This window comes from Bufo bufo, chromosome 7, assembly GCF_905171765.1.
Source record: "Bufo bufo chromosome 7, aBufBuf1.1, whole genome shotgun sequence".
NCBI lineage: Eukaryota > Metazoa > Chordata > Amphibia > Anura > Bufonidae > Bufo > Bufo bufo.
This window is the reverse complement of record NC_053395.1, coordinates 230654466-230680009: the sequence shown is the minus strand read 5'-3', so window position 1 is coordinate 230680009 and position 25544 is coordinate 230654466. Positions and strand designations below refer to the sequence as shown.

Genomic DNA, 25544 nt, shown 5'->3' with positions numbered 1-25544 from the left:
ACATTGCTGGCCTTGCATAAACTGCAAACAAAGTCGCACAGTAATGAGCCGGGCCTGTACTGGAAAATGATAATTACCGGATCCATGCCCAGATTGTGTGCCACATGGCAGAGGCTCTGGGTGACGGTGCTTATAGGAGCGGGAAAAATGGGGAATGGTAGAGGGATGACACACTAACTGCATGTGACTTCACTGTCAGCAAGCAGAGATGTTGATGTCATTGGCACTGAAGCACACAGTTGCAGAGCTTTCCACTTTCTACGATTTACTGGCCTGGACAGAACTGCTACAATGTAACAATATTGTTTCTAGAGTTCCGGGACTCTTGGTGTGAATTCCCCATACAGTAACGACGCGTCGCACAAAGAATCCCCTCTCGACTCGCCGGCGCTTAAGGAAGTGGATTAAAGGGATAATGCTCCATGAAAAGCTGCGGAGATCTGTAGATCTGCCAAAGCCCCGTCCTCCCGAGATGTGAGCAATGAAAAAGCCATTTTATCCACAAGTAGATTAAAGGATCATTGACTTCTGTGGCTAATAACCCGCCGCACTTACGGGTTCTTAAGGTTTGCTTCCGCACTTGGGGAAGGTTCACACTCAAGTTTCTAGTGGCGTTTTCCTGCGTTTTTGGTGGAGTTTTTTTGCATCTGTCATATTTGGTGCCACTTTTTATTTTCTCTATAGGCGAAAAAAACTGATTTGTTTAGAAAAAAAATGGCATTAAACACCAGAAAACAATTGTGTAACGGCGCCCTTAGTTTTCCCTTCGGTTTGTAAAAAAATACCATGAAATACTGACGGTGTTTACAGTTCTTTCGGGGTGGCTTCTGCAGTCACACATTTTACGTCCGTTTTTTTTTTTTTCATATAAGGTTTATGGGAAAATGTCTGAAAAAAATACCACACCTAGAGCATGCTGCGATTTGAAATAAAAAAAAACACAAGGCCAGAGACTCAATGCAGGGTTCGCGGCAGTTTTCTATTTTTCATTTCCCGTCAGTGTGTAACATATTACGGAAAAAATTTTTGCTAAAAAATTTAAAGTAAACTGCAAATGCAGCATTTAAAAAAAAAATCAAACCTATATGTGCAACCAGTAGTGGACATAGAGAAGTAAGGGCCCCATAGCAAGGATGAAACCGGGCCCCCCACACAGGACAGAAGGGCTTCTGCCTAAACCCCTTTCTATGACCCTTAGGTCATTTTTTTCCACTGCCTTATTTGCTAAAAGTTGTTCCTTTAGAGTTTAGAGGGTAGAGTCCTGACCAAGTTTTCAAACCCCAGTAGAAGAGGAGATGATCCCAACTGGGCCCCCTCTTGCCCTGGGCCCCATTGCAGTCGCATGGTAGTTACGCCCCTGTGTGCGCTCCATGTCGCCCGGAGCCCTCCAGCAGGTGGAGAAGAGTTCAGGGCTGGGCACCATCTTCTTCTGCCCTGATTTTATATATTTTCACCATAAAAGGCAATTTTCCCTGAAAGAACATGAATCTCGAGTGATCGTAATTCCTTGAATCGCCAAAAAGTTACTAGAAAGTTCTAGATCAGTTCTTGGAAGTGCTGTCCTATATGGCTCCCATGGAGGCTACTACCCAGCTTTCCTAGAGACCAGATCTGAATGGTGGCAGGTAGCAGTCTGGATGCTCAGGGCTCTACTACCAGAATGGCTCCCATGGAGGCTACTACCCAGCTTTCCTAGAGACCAGATCTGAATGGTGGCAGGTAGCAGTCTGGATGCTCAGGGCTCTACTACCAGAATGGCAGCCATGATGGATGTCACCCAGCTTTCCTAGAGACCAGATCTGAATGGTGGCAGGTAGCAGTCTGGATGCTCAGGGCTCTACTACCAGAATGGCAGCCATGATGGATGTCACCCAGCTTTCCTAGAGACCAGATCTGAATGGTGGCAGGTAGCAGTCTGGATGCTCAGGGCTCTACTACCAGAATGGCTGCCATGATGGATGTCACCCAGCTTTCCTAGAGACCAGATCTGAATGGTGGCAGGTAGCAGTCTGGATGCTCAGGGCTCTACTACCAGAATGGCTGCCATGATGGATGTCACCCAGCTTTCCTAGAGACCAGATCTGAATGGTGGCAGGTAGCAGTCTGGATGCTCAGGGCTCTACTACCAGAATGGCTGCCATGATGGATGTCACCCAGCTTTCCTAGAGACCAGATCTGAATGGTGGCAGGTAGCAGTCTGGATGCTCAGGGCTCTACTACCAGAATGGCAGCCATGATGGATGTCACCCAGCTTTCCCAGAGTCTATAGATGCATCTCCTCCATTGCTGCAATGAACATGGCCGGGTGACAGATTCCGCTATGGGCATCACCCAGCTTTCTCTGCAGCAGATAGTATATAAAGATGCTATAACGGGGGATTCTATTGATATCTTCCTTTAGGTAATGAGCCCCAGAAGTTACTAAAATCCAGTCTGTAAATTGCGAGTTGCCCCCATATATCAGCTGCTCCGACACCTCAGCAGCTCGCACCAAATAAATTGCCGGCCCCGTGATAAATGGTTCTATTAGCGACCCAGATTATTCAGCCAGATAGGACGCGCGGCAGTGAGCGCACTGCACCCTGCGCCGTCCTGGCGGTTGTAAATAGGTTATTTTGTGTGTAAATAACACATTAAAAATCTGCATTAGCCGTGTTCTCCGAAAGACCGGGAAAGTGTGAGAAATAAATAACAGCAGACAAGCGAGTAAAATAAAGGACAGCGTTAATGGCGCTCGCCCGGAGGAAGCCACTTACACATGACGAACGTGCTAACAATCTGAATATAGCCGCCATTAAACATGCACAGTCTGGATACGCACCAGGCCGTTATTCCGCCGCGTCCCGGAGAAATCAGAAGTGACAGAATTTGGAGAGCAGAAAACTGCGCAGAGATTAAACGCTCAGCTCTTCCTGTGGTGGCCATAAATCAGATCACCGCTGTTAACCCTTCTCTGTCCAGGGGAACCGGCTGAACGCGGCTCTCGCGGTCTGGGGACTCAGGACTCCGCTAACTAAATGACCACTAAACTGAATCCAACAGGAAGTCATTACAATGTAGCGACAGAGATCGGATTCATGATACAAGATGATACGTTGTAACCACGTGGATCGTCCTCAGACTAGGAGCAGTTAGAGTGCCCCCTAACACTCATGCAAAAACATTCCTCACCACTTTCAAGATTTTTGATTGCTGTCAGTGAATGGCAATTTTTTTTTGTTTACCTCCCAAGATTTAAAAATCTATCCTAACCCTATATTGTTTTCAGAGCTGGGGGTATGTTTCAGTGTATCAGTCTAGACAATGACCAATGGCAGTAATGGCTAACATCCGGCACTCCAGCTATGCCAAAACTACGACTCCCAGCATGCTCCATTCATTCCTATGGAGTGTGCCTGTTGGGAGTTGTAGTTTAACCCCGGCTGGAGTGCCGGAGGCCTACGGCAAACACATCCCCAGCAGCTTTGCGTCTCTCTGTGTCAGTGCAGGTGAATGAATGAAACTTTATCAGTGTCTAATAAAGTTCTACAACTTCCTTATATTGTTTGGGCTTCACTCCTCATCATTTTCAAGATTTCTGCTTGATGTCAGCGAATGGAAACATTTAGAGGACCTAATACTTCTTAGGCCTCTTGCACACGAACGTGTGCGCCCCGTGGCCGTGCTGCAGCGCGCAGATTCTGAACTGTCCTCTCAGCTCTCCTCCTGCTCGCTCTTTGACCGGCTACAATCTGGCTTCCGACCCCATCACTCGACTGAGATCGCCCTCACCAAAGTCGTTTAGCGTCTCCCACTCCCGCACCGCCTCCTCACCCCGTCCCCTCTCTGCCGGTGTCCCGCAAGGCTCTGTCCTAGGACCCCTGCTCTTCTCTATCTACACCCTCGGCCTGGGACAGCTCATAGAGTCCCATGGCTTCCAGTATCACTCCTACGCTGACGACATCCAGACATCACCTCCTTACTATCCAGAATCCCACAATGTCTATCTTCTATATCCTCCTTCTTCTTCTCTCGCTTTCTAAAACTTAACATGAATAAAACAGAATTCATCCTCTTTCCCCCATCTTGCTCACCCCCTCCCCAGACCTATCTGTCACGATCGATGGCTGCACACTCTCCCGGGTCAGCCAGGTCCGCTGCCTTGGACGGACCGTGGATTCTGCCCTCTCCTTCCGACCGCACATCCAAGCCCTTTCCACCACCTGCCGCCTCCAACTCCAAAACATTTCCCGCATCCGCGCTTTCCTTAACTTTGAATCTGCGAAAATGCTTGTACCTGCCCTCATCATCTCCACCTAGACTACTGCCACACTCTCCTCTGTGGCCTTCCATCTAGCACTCTCAGGCTCGGACTGGCCCCCCGGGATGCCGGGGAAACCCTCGGTGGGCCCCTGGCGTTTTCATTCACAATGATTAGTGCTTCCCGCTGGCCAGCCACGCTGCCTGCCACTCCAATGAGCACCACAGCGATTCCTCAGACTTGTCATATAAGTGGCGTCGTGGCGAGATGACTGATCCATGATCATTCACCTCGCCACTTCACTTGCCATGGCCGCCAGTGCCCAGCGCCTCCTCTCCAGACCACTGCTACCTTCCGCCATCGTGGGCACCGCCTCCTCATACGTGACGTGCCTGCGCTGCGCTCTCCATACAGAGCATCCCTACGCAGCGCAGGCGCGCAGACGGTAAGGTTCCCCGCCGCGCCCTGGAGTCTGCAGAGCGCAGCGGCGGGTTTATAGTGTGCCCTGGGTGCCCAGCAGTTAGCCCTCTGTCTCCGCCAGTCCAGATAGGGGTGAATGCAACCACTGCACCCCTTCCAGTTCTATCACTACCTAGTTCAGCTTATTATCCTACAGTGGGCAGTTGGGTCATCAATATCTGATAATCGGGACTCCAGCGGGCTAGCCGATCAGCTGCGCCAGAAGTGGGGGAGCGCTGCTGCAGTGACAGCACTACTCTAAAACAGCAGGGGATGCAGGTGTCAGAACCTCAGTGAAAGTCAGTGTGCAGGAGCCCTAAGGTGGGCCCCCAGAATCAGTTACACTGGTGGGCCCTAAGTACCCCAGTCCGACACTGCTCGCACCCCTCCAATCTATCCTCCACTCTGCTGCCCGGCTAATCCACCTCTCCCCCTATTACTCCTCTGCCTCTCCCTTCACTGGCTCCCCATTGCCCAGTGAATTCACTTCAAAGTACTAACAACTACATACAAGGCCGTCCACAACCTGTCCCCTCCCGACATCTCTGACCTCCCGATACATCCCCACACGCACTCTCCGATCCTCACAAGACCTCCTTCTCTCCTCTTATCGCCTCTTCCCACATTCGCTTCCAAGATTTCTCCCGTGCATCCCCCATTCTCTGGAACTCGCTGCCCCAACATATCAGACTCTCACCTACAGTGGAATCCTTCAAAAGAAACCTGAAAACCCACCTCTTCAGACAAGCCTACAACCAGTGACCCTGCTGCCTCTATACCGCCATGACCTGCTTCACCCGCACCTACTGTGTCCTTCTCCCATACCATGTAGATTGTAAGCCTCGCGGGCAGGGCCCGATCTCCTTCTGTACCAGTCTGTAACTCGTCTTGTTTATGATTAGTGCAATTGTCTGTATTATGTATGTGCACCGCCTATCATATGTACAGCGCTATGGAATGAATGGCGCTTTAATAATAAATAATAATAATAATAATACTGGCCTAATATATTGCACAGCTGAGAGTTTGTTACAATTGTAGCCTATCTAGACAATCCTCTGTGAGCTTAGAGCCTCATGCACAGCAAACAGCGGCTCCGCAGTATGTGGGCACCGGCCGTGTGCTCCCCGCATCACGGATCCGGACCCATTCACTTGAATGTGAACATGTTCTATTTTTTTGCGGTGCAGACGGATCACGTACCCATTCAAATTGAATGGGTCTTGATCCGGCCGCCACACGGATGTTGCCCGTGCATTGGGGACTGCAAATTGCAGTCCCCAGTGCATAGAACGGCCGCACAACGCCGTGTGCATGAGGCCTATATGGAATATGTCATCAGAAAAATAACCTATTGTTTAAATCGTCATCTCGTCTGATCCTGTCAATCAAAGTGCAGAGGGCTCGGCGGTTGCAGAGAAAGCAGAGCCTCTAGGTGTAACGGTAACGCCCCTGTTGCTCCTAGAGGCTCATTTGCATATATTAAAACATCATTTTTCTCACAATGCGGGCACATATGAACATGGGACCAACACGGATGCCTTCAGCTGCCGGGCGCACATGTAAAGGCTCATGCAGACATCTGTGGAACGCGGTCCGTGAGATACCGGACTGGCATTGCATTGGTCGCCATGACGACGTACGCTCCTGCAATCTCACGGACCGTGTTCCACGGACGTCTGCATGAGTCTTGACAGGTCAGCCAGTGTCATAGGGACAAATCTGCCGACAAACACATTTAAGGCCTAGTGGCCAGTGTGAAAACTGCAGGATTATATACATTTATGTATATGTCGGTAGTGACATGGAAAAATGAAAATCTTAAACACATTTTTTTTTAAATTTTTAACATAAAAATGTGATTTCAACAATAGGTCATTTTCTGACGCTAGGTCCCCAGCCCAGACTCCAGATAAATCCATGCTACCTGCACTGACACATTGTAACACACTATCAAGCAGAAAAGAGATTTGTGCTGCTGAGGTGCTTAGCTCACAGCTGAGGGTTTGTTACTATGTCTGTCTCCTGCCTGATCACTTGTTCCATTTTACCTGCACTGACACATTGTATCAGTCTGCAGCCCAGGAAACAAATATAACAAACTCAGGTTTACAGTCTCTGGATTTCACAGTCAACAAGCAGAGATCTTGAAACACTAAAATGTATAACGTTATAGCACTTTTGGGAGGATCTCTGGAGTTAGAAGAACCCTCCGGGGGTCACATCTTTTACCGCAAGGTCCAAGACTAGAAGAAATGAATAGACCGCCGAGTGATTGTCCCATAGACTCAATGATAATTTGATTTCCTGCTTTTGCCTCCGTCCTTATTCTATCTGTTCCCGATTTTAGGCTGGAGAACTAGAAGTCCCAGCAGAGCCTGTACTGGAGCCCACAATCCTCCCCACCGAATTATTTTGCATTTCTTTCACCCTGAACCCATAATTAACATGAAACCTGACTGCAGAAGGCTGACGACGGCCCTTCTCCCCCTGGTCACCGTGACTTATTTATTAGGATCCTTTTATGGGCTTTTTAGGACTGATTAGTCGTCTCTTTCATCATCTCTCCGCTCACTCTTCAAATGCAGTCGCTGTAAGTTCTGCGCCCGGGTGCCTCACCGCCATGTCTCCGCTTTTCATCCTTCATTTGACAGGAGATGAGAGCGGGTACAGCGGGCAGGAGGCTGGTTACTGGGGCGTCCCAGAGCTTCTGTTCCAGGCAGGAGACACCATATTTAATGCAAGAAGCCAAATGTGTAACATCGCTGTCACTGCGCCATTCTTTAACCCCGATATGACGACTGTCCCCATGTGTGACCATAAGGCCCCTTACACACGAGTGAGAATTCTGCATGGGTGCAATGCGTGATGTGAACGCATTGCGCCCGCACGGAATCCGGACCCATTCATTTAAATGGGGCTGTGCACATGAGCGGTGGTTTTCACGCATCACTTTTGCGTTGCATAAAAATCACAGCAGGTTCTATATTCAGCAATTTTCATGCAACGCAGGCCCCAATAGAAGTGAATGGGGCTGAGTAAAAATCGCATCGCATCCGCAAGCAAGTGCGGAGGCGATGTGATTTTCACGGATGGTTGCTAAGAGATGTTGTTTGTAAACATTCAGTTTTTTATCACGCACTTGCAAAACGCTGAAAATCACATTGCACCCGCGCGATAAAAACTGAACTGAACGCAATCGCAGGCAAAACTGAATGGCTTGGTTTGCGAAATTGCGCAGTTTTCACTGAACGCATCCGCAGCGCATCCAGACCTAATCCGGACACAAGGGGCACAATAGGGTTTTACTTCTTTACAAAACATAAGTGACGAGAGCAAGCGCTAAAAAAATGGTGCGAAAATCCCCGATATTTGAAACCTGCTTTATATAACGAAGCTTAACCTCGATATAACAAACATTTGGAAATTTTTCATCAGACTTTCTGATTTTTCTTCTTGCATTTTCAAGACCTCTGCTAGCTGTCAGTAACTGGTTAGCCTTTTTAACATCTAGAGTTTTAAAAAATCTATCCTGACCTAAGATCTTTTTAGAGATGAAGGTCCGTTACAGTGTATCCAGTGGTAAACTAATCACAGACACACAAATCTCTGTCCTGATGATTTGTTACAATGTATCAGTCTGGAATTCACACCGTTCCATGCTGATCAGAGCAATTTCCATTTCATTTGCTAGAACAGGGATTTTAGTCATCAGAGGGTCCAGGAATCTAAGATTAGGAGGATACTGGGAGATAAGGAGGGCGGGAAGGGGTCGTTACTGGAAACCATCAATTAGGAAGGAGCCTCAGCATCCAGCGCAGCGTTAACGGCTGTGTACAATCACACCTCAGCATCTGCCACAAGGGTAATTAAAGCCACAGGCCCGACCCCTGCTGTCTTCAAAGGCTCCCCCCCCCCAGCCATGAGACTGTTATCTACGAACAGCCCCTAATAAAACGCCAAGCGCCCCCTGAAACCTGTCAGATCCCCAGATTCCTTCACAAAGGGAATTAATCACATGGAACAAATGGTGTCCTCGGATACAAGAGACCCCGAGGTTCAAAACCACCACGAAGACTCCATCACTTTCCTGCATCTGGAATAGTCAGGAATTCCTGATCATCCGGGACACCTCCAAAGTATCCCAAATCCCTGTGTATCTAATCCTATCCTGTGTATCTAATCCTATCCTGTGTGATACTGTCTGCTGAGCTGTGTATCTAATCCTATCCTGTGTGATACTGTCTGCTGAGCTGTGTATCTAATCCTGTCCTGTGTGATACAGTCTGCTGAGCTGTGTATCTAATCCTATCCTGTGTGATACCGTCTGCTGAGCTGTGTATCTAATCCTATCCTGTGTGATACTGTCTGCTGAGCGGTGTATCTAATCCTATCCTGTGTGATACTGTCTGCTGAGCTGTGTATCTAATCCTATCCTGTGTGATACCGTCTGCTGAGCTGTGTATCTAATCCTGTCCTGTGTGATACTGTCTGCTGAGCTGTGTATCTGATCCTATTCTGTGTGATACTGTCTGCTGAGCTGTGTATCTAATCCCATCCTGTGTGATACTGTCTGCTGAGCTGTGTATCTAATCCTATCCTGTGTGATACTGTCTGCTGAGCTGTGTATCTAATCCTGTCCTGTGTGATACTGTCTGCTGAGCTGTGTATCTAATCCTATCCTGTGTGATACTGTCTGCTGAGCTGTGTATCTAATCCTATCCTGTGTGATACTGTCTGCTGAGCTGTGTATCTAATCCTACCATGTGTGATACTGTCTGCTGAGCTGTGTATCTAATCCTACCCTGTGTGATACTGTCTGCTGAGCTGTGTATCTAATCCTATCCTGTGTGATACTGTCTGCTGAGCTGTGTATCTAATCCTACCCTGTGTGATACTGTCTGCTGAGCTGTGTATCTAATCCTACCATGTGTGATACTGTCTGCTGAGCTGTGTATCTAATCCTACCCTGTGTGATACTGTCTGCTGAGCTGTGTATCTAATCCTATCCTGTGTGATACTGTCTGCTGAGCTGTGTATCTAATCCTGTCCTGTGTGATACTGTCTGCTGAGCTGTGTATCTAATCCTATCCTATGTGATACTGTCTGCTGAGCTGTGTATCTGATCCTATCCTGTGTGATACTGTCTGCTGAGCTGTGTATCTAATCCTATCCTGTGTGATACTGTCTGCTGAGCTGTGTATCTAATCCTACCATGTGTGATACTGTCTGCTGAGCTGTGTATCTAATCCTATCCTGTGTGATACTGCCTGCTGATCTGTGTATCTAATCCTATCCTGTGTGATACTGTCTGCTGAGCTGTGTATCTAATCCCATCCTGTGTGATACTGTCTGCTGAGCTATGTATCTAATCCTATCCTGTGTGATACTGTCTGCTGAGCTGTGTATCTAATCCTATCCTGTGTGATACTGTCTGCTGAGCTGTGTATCTAATCCTATCCTGTGTGATACTGTCTGCTGAGCCGTGTATCTAATCCTATCCTGTGTGATACTGTCTGCTGAGCTGTGTATCTAATCCAAACCTGTGTGATACTGTCTGCTGAGCTGTGTATCTAATCCTATCCTGTGTGATACTGTCTGCTGAGCTGTGTATCTAATCCTATCCTGTGTGATACTGTCTGCTGAGCTGTGTATCTAATCCTGTCCTGTGTGATACAGTCTGCTGAGCTGTGTATCTAATCCTGTGTGATACTGTCTGCTGATCTGTGTATCTAATCCTATCCTGTGTGATACTGTCTGCTGAGCTGTGTATCTAATCCTATCCTGTGTGATACTGTCTGCTGAGCTGTGTATCTAATCCCATCCTGTGTGATACTGTCTGCTGAGCTATGTATCTAATCCTATCCTGTGTGATACTGTCTGCTGAGCTGTGTATCTAATCCTATCCTGTGTGATACTGTCTGCTGAGCCGTGTATCTAATCCTATCCTGTGTGATACTGTCTGCTGAGCTGTGTATCTAATCCTATCCTGTGTGATACAGTCTGCTGAGCTGTGTATCTAATCCTATCCTGTGTGATACTGCCTGCTGAGCTGAGTATCTAATCCTATCCTGTGTGATACTGTCTGCTGAGCTCTGTATCTAATCCAATCCTGTGTGATACTCCCTGCTGAGCTGTGTATCTAATCCTATACTGTGTGATACTGTCTGCTGAGCTGTGTATCTAATCCTGTGTGATACTGTCTGCTGAGCCGTGTATCTAATCCTATCCTGTGTGATACTGTCTGCTGAACTGTATATCTAATCCTATCCTGTGTGATACTGTCTGCTGAGCTGTGTATCTAATCCTATCCTGTGTGATACTGCCTGCTGAGCTGTGTATCTAATCCTATCCTGTGTGATACTGTCTGCTGAACTGTATATCTAATCCTATCCTGTGTGATACTGTCTGCTTAGCTGTGTATCTAATCCCATCCTGTGTGATACTGTCTGCTGGGCTATGTATCTAATCCTATCCTGTGTGATACTGTCTGCTGAGCTGTGTATCTAATCCTATCCTGTGTGATACTGTCTGCTGAGCCGTGTATCTAATCCTATCCTGTGTGATACTGTCTGCTGAGCTGTGTATCTAATCCAATCCTGTGTGATACAGTCTGCTGAGCTGTGTATCTAATCCAATCCTGTGTGATACAGCCTGCTGAGCTGAGTATCTAATCCTATCCTGTGTGATACTGTCTGCTGAGCTCTGTATCTAATCCTATCCTGTGTGATACTGCCTGCTGAGCTGTGTATCTAAGCCTACCATGTGTGATACAGCCCGAGGGCAGCACACGCGGTACATTCACCATGGTTGCTATAAGGTCTGTTTCTGTAGTAAATGGAAGTCATAGGGTCGTCCTCTATAGATCTGTTCCTGGGAAAGCTGGGTAACAATAGTCGTGTCCTTGCAGTGCCCACAGTGAAGATCACCCCACTTTTTTGGGAATCTGGGGAGATGTGGGTGACAGTCCTTGTGGGGGCTGTAATGGCAGCCATTTTGCTTGTCACCCAGCTTTCCTGGACACGGATACCATACAGGAGGATGAGTCCAGGACTTCCCGCGGGGTCTATACATTAGACATGTAGATCTTGTACCTCCTGGTGATGAGTTCAGGACCCCGGATTTCTTCCCAATGTCCGAGAAGCCGTTCCCCTCCAGAATGGACGTCGTCTTCGCCTCCTTCTTGTGCGCTGCGATCACGGGGCCGGCGTTCTCCATCTCAGCGGCTCATATTCCACAGACGGAGCCTGGAACGAGATCTCAGCATTAGGACCTTATTATGGGGGGCACATACCTGCTGTAGGTACAAAAGCCTGTGTGACGCCTCGGCCCTACAAGGAACCAGTCATGGGGAACCAAGCACCGGGGGGGGCACTGACCAGGAACATGCCAGAAATGGGGTCCCTATGAGTACCGTGATCTGGATGATCTTTGTGCCTGATCTCTGATCTTAGCCTGACCCCATAATGTACAGCTGAGGGGGGAAGGGGGGAGGGGGAGATTAGAGTGCAAGCCCCCGGCCCCATTTCATGGATACGTTTCTGTATTTACAAATCTCAAAAAAACAAAACAAAACAAAAAAAAAACAGCTGCGTTACTTTTTTGGCAATATCCACAGGGGAGGGAGAGGCGCAGCCGTCACCATGTAGCTACCTCCGAGACATTGTGGGGTCACTGACCCCCCGGATATGAGGGACCCTGAGGAACTAAAGGCAAAAATGTCCAAAAAGTCTGGACTTCAGACTGATACATGTCATGATGATACATTGTAACAGAGTGTCAGGACAGGAGTCAGAGGTCAGCGCCGCGTCTGGAATCACTGGATGGGTGAGAAGTAGAGCGATCCCCGGGATCTGGTGATCACAGGATCGGTGAATATGGCGGCACATGATCAGCGCCTCCCAGGCATCTACAAGAGCGGAAATCCTCTGATAATCTGCATCACGAAGCATCAGGACTCTAATATAACGGATCCAAATCATGGCCGTGGGACATACACAAACCATACATATAACATAACACACATACATAAAATCTACACGACATACACATATCATACATGTAATGTACCAAACACGTGTCACACGTATCACCAGCCGCCCGTCACGGCTCTTTCTTGCTCAGACATCGTTCAATGTTTCCTTATCTGCTAATTATCTTTCTCTGTTTGACTAATGAGCGGTTTATAACGAGCGCACACAGCGAGAATGAGGAGCAGAAACCACGTCCGTGTCCTCGTACAAAGACTGGATGTCTGTCTGTCCTCTATAGACTATAAGACTGGATGTCTGTCTGTCCTCTATAGACTATAAGACTGGATGTCTGTCTGTCCTGTATAGACTATAAGACTGGATGTCTGTCTGTCCTGTATAGACTATAAGACTGGATGTCTGTCTGTCCTCTATAGACTATAAGACTGGATGTCTGTCTGTCCTGTATAGACTATAAGACTGGATGTCTGTCTGTCCTGTATAGACTATAAGACTGGATGTCTGTCTGTCCTGTATAGACTATAAGACTGGATGTCTGTCTGTCCTGTATAGACTATAAGACTGGATGTCTGTCTGTCCTGTATAGACTATAAGACTGGATGTCTGTCTGTCCTGTATAGACTAAGACTGGATGTCTGTCTGTCCTCTATAGACTATAAGACTGGATGTCTGTCTGTCCTCTATAGACTATAAGACTGGATGTCTGTCTGTCCTGTATAGACTATAAGACTGGATGTCTGTCTGTCCTGTATAGACTATAAGACTGGATGTCTGTCTGTCCTCTATAGACTATAAGACTGGATGTCTGTCTGTCCTGTATAGACTATAAGACTGGATGTCTGTCTGTCCTGTATAGACTATAAGACTGGATGTCTGTCTGTCCTGTATAGACTATAAGACTGGATGTCTGTCTGTCCTCTATAGACTAGAAGACTGGATGTCTGTCTGTCCTGTATAGACTATAAGACTGAATGTCTGTCTGTCCTGTATAGACTAGAAGACTGGATGTCTGTCTGTCCTATATAGACTATAAGACTGAATGTCTGTCTGTCTGTCTGTCCTCTATAGACTATAAGACTGGATGTCTGTCTGTCCTGTATAGACTGTAAGACTGGATGTCTGTCTGTCCTGTATAGACTATAAGACTGGATGTCTGTCTGTCCTGTATAGACTATAAGACTGGATGTCTGTCTGTCCTCTATAGACTATAAGACTGGATGTCTGTCTGTCCTCTATAGACTATAAGACTGGATGTCTGTCTGTCCTCTATAGACTATAAGACTGGATGTCTGTCTGTCCTGTATAGACTATAAGACTGGATGTCTGTCTGTCCTCTATAGACTAGAAGACTGGATGTCTGTCTGTCCTGTATAGACTATAAGACTGAATGTCTGTCTGTCCTGTATAGACTAGAAGACTGGATGTCTGTCTGTCCTATATAGACTATAAGACTGAATGTCTGTCTGTCTGTCCTCTATAGACTATAAGACTGGATGTCTGTCTGTCCTGTATAGACTGTAAGACTGGATGTCTGTCTGTCCTGTATAGACTATAAGACTGGATGTCTGTCTGTCCTGTATAGACTGTAAGACTGGATGTCTGTCTGTCCTGTATAGACTATAAGACTGAATGTCTGTCTGTCCTGTATAGACTAGAAGACTGGATGTCTGTCTGTCCTATATAGACTATAAGACTGAATGTCTGTCTGTCTGTCCTCTATAGACTATAAGACTGGATGTCTGTCTGTCCTGTATAGACTATAAGACTGGATGTCTGTCTGTCCTGTATAGACTATAAGACTGGATGTCTGTCTGTCCTGTATAGACTATAAGACTGGATGTCTGTCTGTCCTGTATAGACTGTAAGACTGAATGTCTGTCTGTCCTGTATAGACTAGAAGACTGGATGTCTGTCTGTCCTGTATAGACTATAAGACTGAATGTCTGTCTGTCCTGTATAGACTATAAGACTGGATGTCTGTCTGTCCTGTATAGACTATAAGACTGGATGTCTGTCTGTCCTGTATAGACTAAGACTGGATGTCTGTCTGTCCTCTATAGACTATAATGTCTGTCTGTTCTGTATAGACTATAAGACTGGATGTCTGTCTGTCCTGTATAGACTATAATGTCTGTCTGTTCTGTATAGACTATAAGACTGGATGTCTGTCTGTCCTGTATAGACTATAAGACTGAATGTCTGTCTGTCCTGTATAGACTATAAGACTGGATGTCTGTCTGTCCTGTATAGACTATAAGACTGGATGTCTGTCTGTCCTGTATAGACTAAGACTGGATGTCTGTCTGTCCTCTATAGACTATAATGTCTGTCTGTTCTGTATAGACTATAAGACTGGATGTCTGTCTGTCCTGTATAGACTATACAACTGGATGTCTGTCTGTCCTGTATAGACTATAAGACTGGATGTCTGTCTGTCCTGTATAGACTGTAAGACTGGATGTCTGTCTGTCCTCTCTCTATAGGCATCTAAACGACTGGAGCAATTCACCCCAGGTTTGGCACTACAGTACAGATGTGGTTGTAATATGGGCACCGACATGGCCTGTATGTCCGCAGTGTGTCTGCATTTGCCAGTAGCCGATCGTGGACTTTACTAGATAAATCGATGCCCGCTCCTTCCCTTCATACAGCTGATCGGCGGGGGTGCCAGGCGTCGGAACCCCACAGATCTTATACTGATGACCTATAGTCAGGATAGGCCATCAGGGCCGGCCTTTGGGGTGTGAGAGCTGTGAGGGCGCCATGGCAACAGGGGCGCCATGGCAACAGGGGCACCCGGCGGCCGACACAGCTCGCAGTCGGTCTTTCACAGCAGGCCGGCCTGAGATTGTGTGAGGCAAGCCTGGCGAGCTGAGCCGCTGTAGCTGCCAGGTCAGGTTCCGGAGCGTGGAGGAGGAGCTTAGGGGCGCGGGCGCAGCGTCCAAGTGATGCGCCTTCACAGAGAGCCGCGGAAAGATCCGCTCAATGTGTGGACGGCGTCCGGTGCTCCGCAGACAGGGAGGGAGCAGAAGACTTCAAATAGTGAGAACCTGTTCTTATTTATTTATTTATTTATTTTTTACCAAATATCTTTCATTAAATGGGGGCAGGGTCTAATTAAGGGGGGCAGGGGACTGGATAAGGGTGACAGACACTGGGTATGATTAAGGGGGCAGGGGACTGGGAATGGGTGACACTGGATACGATTAAGGGGGCAGGGGACTGGGAATGGGTGACACTGGATACGATTAAGGGGGCAGGGGACTGGGAATGGGTGACACTGGGTATGATTAAGGGGGCAGGGGACTGGGAATGGGTGACACTGGATACGATTAAGGGGGCAGGGGACTGGGAATGGGTGACAGGGTATGATTATTATGATTGTTTTCCTCTTTGTGCATCTTTAGGTGAACCGGGGGTGGGGGCCCCACAAGATTAGCTCGCACAGGGCGTCTGAATACCTAAGGCCAGCCCTGTAGGCCATCTATATTAAAAGCCCGGAGAACTTCTTTAAAGCCTCTCTGGCCGTCAGATTTTCATTTCACGTTTCCAGGGTGTATTGGACTGGACACCGACACTGGATGCACCGCCAGAGCAGAGGATCTTATTCCACGGGGTAAGGGCCCATGCACACGACCGTAGTTTGCATTTGGTTTGCGGACTGCAATATGGACATGGTCATGTGCACGAGGCCTAACGCAGATGAAACTATACCTCTTAAATGATTCCAGTGCTAAGCTGTCATTTACAGTGATGATAACTGAGGACCGAGGCCGATCACTGCCGGCCACCGCACTAATCTGCAGGATTCTCACACGGACAGATGTATGTGGTTGGCTCCGGAGGTGGATTAGGTATAAATCTTGAGGTCTGTGCACCTGGCAATAAAACTGACAATGTTGTGCGTCCCCAGGCTCGGTCCTACGTCTCCATCTCCTACCAGTTGTACCTGCTCGGTATAAAGTGCTTATCCAGGAATTGGATATTGATGGCCTGACTTTAGGACATCAGCGCGGGATCGGTGGGGCCCCGCTTCTACCCCGGCAGCATCCGGTACTTTTCCAGTGATCCCAATACAGATATCATATACACATCATTCATAGTTACACATGTACACGTATCGTATAGAGACGGAGGATACAGCGCGGACACAATGTAACTGTATACAGATATATAATATACAGTCATGTGAAAAAATTAGGACACCCTTTGAAAGCATGTGGTTTTTTGTAACATTTTTAATAAATGGTTATTTCATCTCCGTTTCAACAATACAGAGAGATTAAAGTAATCCAACTAAACAAAGAAAACTGAAGAAAAGTCTTTTCAAGATCTTCTGTAAATGTCATTCTACAAAAATGCCTATTCTAACTGAGGAAAAAGATAGGACACCCTCACATGTATTCCCTCTTAAATTGGCTCAGATCTCACACAGGTATATCACACCAGGTGCACATAATTAGTAGATCGTTACTCTGCATGTTGAATGAGGCTTGCCCTATTTAAACTTCAGACATTTAGTTTGGTGTGCTCCTGACTGTTGAAGTGAGAGTGAGCACCATGGTGAGAGCAAAAGAGCTGTCAGAGGACTTCAGAAAAAAGATTGTAGCAGCCTATGAGTCTGGGAAGGGATTTAAAAAGATCTCAAAAGATTTTGAAATCAGCCATTCCACTGTCCGGAAGATAGTCTACAAGTGGAGGGCTTTCAAAACAACTGCCAACATGCCCAGGACTGGTCGCCCCAGCAAGTTCACCCCAAGAGCAGACCGCAAGATGCTAAAAGAGGTATCCAAAAACCCTAAAGTGTCATCTCGAGAACTACAGCAGGCTCTGGCTACTGTTGATGTAGAAGTACATGCCTCTACAATCAGAAAGAGACTGTACAAGTTTAACTTGCATGGGAGGTGTGCAAGGAGGAAACCTTTGCTTTCCAAGAGAAACATCGAGGCCAGACTGACATTTGCCAGCGATAAAGTTGACAAAGACCAGGACTTCTGGAATAATGTTCTTTGGACAGATGAGTCCAAAATTGAATTATTTGGACACAACAGCAGAGGACATGTTTGGCGTAAACCAAACACAGCATTCCAAGAAAAGAACCTCATACCAACTGTGAAGCATGGAGGTGGAAGTGTCATGGTTTGGGGCTGCTTTGCTGCAGCAGGACCTGGTCAGCTCACCATCATAGAATCCACGATGAATTCTACTGTGTATCAGAAGGTGCTTGAAGAACATGTGAGACCATCAGTTAGAAAATTAAAGCTGAAGCGGAACTGGACCATGCAACATGACAATGACCCAAAACATACTAGTAAATCAACCAAAGATTGGCTGAAAAAGAAGAAATGGAGAGTCCTGGAATGGCCAAGTCAAAGTCCAGATTTGAATCCTATTGAGATGCTGTGGGGTGACTTGAAAAGGGCTGTACGTGCAAGAAACCCCTCAAACATCTCACAGCTGAAAAAGTTCTGCATTGAGGAGTGGGGTAAAATTTCCTCAGACCGATGTCGAAGACTGGTAGATGGCTACAAGAACCGTCTCACTGCAGTTATTTCAGCCAAAGGAGGTAACACTCGCTATTAGGGGCAAGGGTGTCCTATCTTTTTCCTCAGTTAGAATAGGCATTTTTGTAGAATGACATTTACAGAAGATCTTGAAAAGACTTTTCTTCAGTTTTCTTTGTTTAGTCGGATTACTTTAATCTCTCTGTATTGTTGAAACGGAGATGAAATAACCATTTATTAAAAATGTTACAAAAAACCACATGCTTTCAAAGGGTGTCCTAATTTTTTCACATGACTGTACACATATCATATAGAGACGGAGGATACAGTGCGGACACAATGTAACTGTATACAGATATATAATATACACATATCATATAGAGACGGGGGATACAGTGCGGACACAATGTAACTGTATACAGATATATAATATACACATATCGTATAGAGACGGAGGATACAGTGCGGACACAATGTAACTGTATACAGATATATAATATACACATATCGTATAGAGACGGAGGATACAGCGCGGACACAATGTAACTGTATACAGATATATAATATACACATATCATATAGAGACGGGGGATACAGTGCGGACACAATGTAACTGTATACAGATATATAATATACACATATCATATAGAGACGGAGGATACAGTGCGGACACAATGTAACTGTATACAGATATATAATATACACATATCGTATAGAGACGGAGGATACAGCGCGGACACAATGTAACTGTATACAGATATATAATATACACATATCGTATAGAGACGGAGGATACAGTGCGGACACAATGTAACTGTATACAGATATATAATATACACATATCATATAGAGACGGAGGATACAGTGCGGACACAATGTAACTGTATACAGATATATAATATACACATATCATATAGAGACGGGGGATACAGTGCGGACACAATGTAACTGTATACAGATATATAATATACACATCATATAGAGACGGGGGATACAGTGCGGACACAATGTAACTGTATACAGATATATAATATACACATCATATAGAGACGGGGGATACAGTGCGGACACAATGTAACTGTATACAGATATATAATATACACATATCATATAGAGACGGGGGATACAGTGCGGACACAATGTAACTGTATACAGATATATAATATACACGTATCATATAGAGACGGGGGACACAATGTAACTGTATACAGATATATAATATACACGTATCGCACATACCTGCGCACTTGCACTTCTATACACCGTACATACAGCCCACACATATACCCGCCACTCTACTGCGCAGACAATCTGATCATTATGATTGCATGAAGATCAGATCTGCACAATTTCTGTCTGACATATTGTGGGGGGGGGGGCATCATTACTTGGCGATGATGAAGGGACAAGACTGCGCCCTTTCATGCGCCGCCACAGGTTGATATTACCGGTGACGCCGCCAGATCTCATCACTGTGATAAAACAATGCAGTAATCCCCGCTGTTAGGCCCTGTTCACACTGATTGCTTCCCCCGACATACAGCCCTACAGAGGAGGAGGTCACACTCTTCTCGCCTCCATTGGGTTTAGTGGATGCACCATCGGCTTTCCCAGCACAAGTCTGGTGTGAACAGCGCCTGACGTGAAGTGATGACACAGGAGTCTATGGAGATGGGAAATTACCGTAAAGTTAGCGCTCCCTGGACATGTGACAGCGTAGAGCGCCACAGACAATGTCAGCACCAAATAGACAGCGAGACATAATCCAAACACCTCCAGAGCAGAAATCCGAGATCCTGAGGCTCCTGTCACCGCCAACGTCTGACAGAACCCAGCGCTTCCTGCTCCTTACAAGTCCCGGCCTATCCGTCCTCAAGATCCTCGTCTGCTCCCGAGATCTGCGCTAATAATCCCGCGCTGAAAGATACGAGCGCAAATATCCTCCGAAAGGACACAGCCGAGTCACCAGAGGACAGTGCCACTGTATCTAAGCTGCTCATGTGTGATACTGTATCTAAGCATGTGTGACAATATCTGTGAAGCTGTGTATCTAATCCTGTCCTGTGTGATACTGCCTGCTGAGCTGTGTATCTAATCCTATCCTGTGTGATACTGTCTGCTGAGCTGTGTATCTAATCCTATCCTGTGTGATACTGTCTGCTGAGCTGTGTATCTAATCCTATCCTGTGTGATACTGTCTGCTGAGCTGTGTATCTAATCCTCTCCTGTGTGATACTGTCTGCTGAGCTGTGTATCTAATCCTCTCCTGTGTGATACTGTCTGCTGAGCTGTGTATCTAATCCTATCCTGTGTGATACTGTCTGCTGAGCTGTGTATCTAATCCTATCCTGTGTGATACTGTCTGCTGAGCTGTGTATCTAATCCTATAATGTGTGATACTGTCTGCTGAGCCGTGTATCTAATCCTATCCTGTGTGATACTGCCTGCTGAGCTGTGTATCTAATCCTGTCCTGTGTGATACTGTCTGCTGAGCCGTGTATCTAATCCTATCCTGTGTGATACTGTCTGCTGAGCTGTGTATCTAAGCCTATCCTGTGTGATACTGTTGCTGAGATGCTGTATCTAATCCTATCCTATGTGATACTGTCTGCTGAGCTGTGTATCTAAGCCTATCCTGTGTGATACTGTCTGCTGAGCTGTGTATCTAATCCTATCCTGTGTGATACTGCCTGCTGAGCCTCTGTATCTAATCCTATCCTGTGTGATACTGTCTGCTGAGCTGTGTATCTAATCCTATCCTGTGTGATACTGCCTGCTGAGCTGTGTATCTAAGCCCATCCTTCCTGCGGTCTCCAGTGGACACAGTCTCCTTCCTCCATGCTGACGCCCTCATCTCTCTAGATGAATCATATCGGAGATTCGGGAATGTGACGGATGAAGGAGATAAAGCAATGATCTGGGATCTGCTGGGAACGCCATTTCTAAATATTAATACACACAAGACAGCAATTTCCTGCGCTCCTAGGGCCACACCAGCACAGGGAAGCCCCTCAGGACAGCGGGGGCCGCGGAGGGGGCGGTTATGCTGACACCCCTGTTTCCTGTCAGGTTTGGGGGGAGGCGGGGGGATAAAAAGATCCAGCTGGGCGTTCAGGACTGTGAGGGGCCACCGTATTATTACTGCTCTGTGTGAACTGAACTCCTGACCCCTTCTGATGTGACTCACTGATACTCCGGATTACTCATTATTACTCCAGTATCACCCCCCACCCCTCCATAATGACGGAGCCTCACACCATAAAAGGGAAAAAGTGGGATCTAATAAAACCAGAGGATCCACAAAGCCCCAAACCATCGTTACCCAGAAGCCCCTGCAAACCCAAACAGTCTGCATGGAAAATACTGCCACTTCTGAACCCTGTACAGATGTCTCACAGCTGAGGACCTGTTACAGTGTATCCAGTCCTGAAAATCCTCTGCCACTTCTGAACCCTGTACAGACCTAATACGTCTCACTGCTGAGGATCTGTTACAGTGTATCCAGTCCTGAAAACTCTGCCACTTCTGAACCCTGTACAGACCTAATACTCTCACAGTTGAGGATCTGTTACAGTGTATCCAGTCTTGAAAATCCTCTGCCACTTCTGACAGACAGAAACCCTGTACAGACCTAATACGTCTCACTGCTGAGGACCTGTTACAATGTATCCAGTCCTGAAAAACATGTAAACGGATGGAACTTCAGACTGATACATTTTACCTGCGCTGACACATTGTAACAGTCAGGACTTGGAATATTTGACTAATGTCTTGACTCAGAATTGCAGCCGGTAACCCAGTGACTCACAGAGAAACTTTAGAAAGAAAGACCCCAGAAACCTCAAAAAGACCCCAGACCTCCTTAAAGATCTGAGACATCTGAAGAATAAAACCCAAGACGTTATCAATGACGGAATCCAGGCTGAGCAGTAAACTGCAGAAACCCAGCACACGACCTCTGCAGAAGAAATTCCCAGAAATAGAGAGAAAGCAGAGAATCTCCAGCGCTGCACAGTGGTGCATCTAAGGCGACTTTCACATCCGTCATGGATCTGCAAAAACGCTTCCGTTACCATAATACAACCGCATGCATCCGTCATGAACGGATCCGGTTGTATTGTGTCTTGAATAGCCATAACCGATCCGTCATGAACACCATTGAAAGTCAATGGGGGATGGATCCGTTTTCTATTGTGTCAGAGAAAACGGATCCGTCCCCATTGTCTTGCTCCGCACCACATCGCAGACAGAAAAACGCTCCAGAGCGGAACGGAGACTGAACGGAGGCAAACTGACGTATTCTGAGCGGATCCTTTTCCAGTCAGAATGCATTAAGGGCAAAACTGATCCGTATTGGACCGCTGAGCCCTGAGCGGATCTCAGAAACGGAAAGCCAAAACGCCAGTGTGAGAGTAGCCTAGGCCTCTCATGTGAGCCAGTGTATCTAAGCCCCTCGTGTGTGATGCTGCCGGCTGAGACTCCGCATCTTAGGCGCCTTCACAAGCTGCAGATTTTGTTGCAGAATTTTCTGTGACTGATAATCAGTTCCATTCATTTGAATCCGGCAGCAAAAAGGTGGATGATCTGCGAGTCCCGATCAGGTGAACCCTAAGATGTGTGATACTGCCTGCTGAGCCGTGTATCTAATCCTACCATGTGTGATACTGTCTGCTGAGCCGTGTATCTAATCCTACCATGTGTGATACTGTCTGCTGAGCTGTGTATCTAATCCTATCCTGTGTGATACTGTCTGCTGAGCTGTGTATCTAATCCTATCCTGTGTGATACTGCCTGCTGAGCCATGTATCTAATCCTACAGTGTGTGATACTGTCTGCTGAGCTGTGTATCTAATCCTATCCTGTGTGATACTGTCTGCTGAGCTGTGTATCTAATCCTATCCTGTGTGATACTGTCTGCTGAGCTGTGTATCTAATCCTATCCTGTGTGATACTGTGCTGCTGAGCTGTGTATCTAATCCTATCATGTGTGATACTGTCTGCTGAGCTGTGTATCTAATCCTACCATGTGTGATACTGTCTGCTGAGCTATGTATCTAATCCTATCCTGTGTGATACAGTCTGCTGAGCTGTGTATCTAATCCTCTCCTGTGTGATACTGTCTGCTGAGCTGTGTATCTAATCCTACCATGTGTGATACTGCCTGCTGAGCCGTGTATCTAATCCTATCCTGTGTACTGTCTGCTGAGCTGTGTATCTAATCCTATCCTGTGTGATACTGTCTGCTGAGCTGTGTATCTAATCCTATCCTGTGTGATACTGTCTGCTGAGCTGTGTATCTAATCCTATCCTGTGTGATACTGCCTGCTGAGCCGTGTATCTAATCCTATCCTGTGTGATACTGTCTGCTGAGCTGTGTATCTAATCCTATCCTATGTGATACTGTCTGCTGAGCTGTGTATCTAATCCTATCCTGTGTGATACTGTCTGCTGAGCTGTGTATCTAATCCTATCCTGTGTGATACTGTCTGCTGAGCTGTGTATCTAATCCTATCCTGTGTGATACTGCCTGCTGAGCCGTGTATCTAATCCTACAGTGTGTGATACTGTCTGCTGAGCTGTGTATCTAATCCTATCCTGTGTGATACTGTCTGCTGAGCTGTGTATCTAATCCTATCCTGTGTGATACTGTCTGCTGAGCTGTGTATCTAATCCTATCCTGTGTGATACTGTGCTGCTGAGCTGTGTATCTAATCCTATCATGTGTGATACTGTCTGCTGAGCTGTGTATCTAATCCTACCATGTGTGATACTGTCTGCTGAGCTGTGTATCTAATCCTATCCTGTGTGATACTGTCTGCTGAGCTGTGTATCTAATCCTACCATGTGTGATACTGCCTGCTGAGCCGTGTATCTAATCCTATCCTGTGTGATACTGTCTGCTGAGCTGTGTATCTAATCCTATCCTGTGTGATACTGTCTGCTGAGCTGTGTATCTAATCCTATCCTGTGTGATACTGTCTGCTGAGCTGTGTATCTAATCCTATCCTCTGTGATACTGTCTGCTGAGCTGTGTATCTAATCCTATCCTGTGTGATACTGCCTGCTGAGCCGTGTATCTAATCCTATCCTGTGTGATACTGTCTGCTGAGCTGTGTATCTAATCCTATCCTATGTGATACTGTCTGCTGAGCTGTGTATCTAATCCTATCCTGTGTGATACTGTCTGCTGAGCTGTGTATCTAATCCTATCCTGTGTGATACTGTCTGCTGAGCTGTGTATCTAATCCTATCCTGTGTGATACTGCCTGCTGAGCCGTGTATCTAATCCTACAGTGTGTGATACTGTCTGCTGAGCTGTGTATCTAATCCTATCCTGTGTGATACTGTCTGCTGAGCTGTGTATCTAATCCTATCCTGTGTGATACTGTCTGCTGAGCTGTGTATCTAATCCTATCCTGTGTGATACTGTGCTGCTGAGCTGTGTATCTAATCCTATCATGTGTGATACTGTCTGCTGAGCTGTGTATCTAATCCTACCATGTGTGATACTGTCTGCTGAGCTGTGTATCTAATCCTATCCTGTGTGATACTGTCTGCTGAGCTGTGTATCTAATCCTACCATGTGTGATACTGCCTGCTGAGCCGTGTATCTAATCCTATCCTGTGTGATACTGTCTGCTGAGCTGTGTATCTAATCCTATCCTGTGTGATACTGTCTGCTGAGCTGTGTATCTAATCCTATCCTGTGTGATACTGTCTGCTGAGCTGTGTATCTAATCCTATCCTCTGTGATACTGTCTGCTGAGCTGTGTATCTAATCCTATCCTGTGTGATACTGTCTGCTGTGCTGTGTATCTAATCCTATCATGTGTGATACTGTCTGCTGAGCTGTGTATCTAATCCTATCATGTGTGATACTGTCTGCTGAGCTGTGTATCTAATCCTATCCTGTGTGATACTGTCTGCTGTGCTGTGTATCTAATCCTATCATGTGTGATACTGTCTGCTGAGCTGTGTATCTAATCCTATCCTGTGTGATACTGTCTGCTGTGCTGTGTATCTAATCCTATCCTGTGTGATACTGTCTGCTGAGCTGTGTATCTAATCCTATGTGATACTGTCTGCTGAGCTGTGTATCTAATACTATCCTGTGTGATACTGTCTGCTGAGCTGTGTATCTAATCCTATGTGATACTGTCTCCTGATGTGCTGTATCCAATCCCACTATGTGTGATACCCTCTCAGAGAAGCGCAGAGCACTACACGCTACATGACTGGGCTCTTGGTCTGTGTTTCATCTTCAGACGTGGACATGTAAAGAGCCCGTGTAATGTCACCGCCATTAACCTTTGACCCCAGAGACCACTGGTTCTCATCCATAAAGCCCCT

The 25544-nt window shown here is 46.5% G+C and overlaps 1 protein-coding gene across 4 annotated transcripts in view; it reads right to left on the bottom strand.

The window, feature by feature from the left end:
• Positions 1–25544, bottom strand: part of GLI2 (GLI family zinc finger 2) — a 124601-nt gene that overhangs the window by 82275 nt on the left and 16782 nt on the right. For 3 of the 4 annotated variants that reach the window (XR_005780505.1, XR_005780506.1, XM_040440301.1), the window contains exon 2: positions 11794–11946. Coding sequence is in view for 2 of the 4 variants with exons in the window: in XM_040440301.1 (XP_040296235.1) it covers positions 11794–11917 (124 nt within the window). In the remaining 2 variants the exon portion in view is untranslated. Of the gene's footprint in view, positions 1–11793; positions 11947–19877; positions 20012–25544 lie in introns of those variants that run through there. The other variant, XM_040440302.1, reaches the window with a different exon arrangement.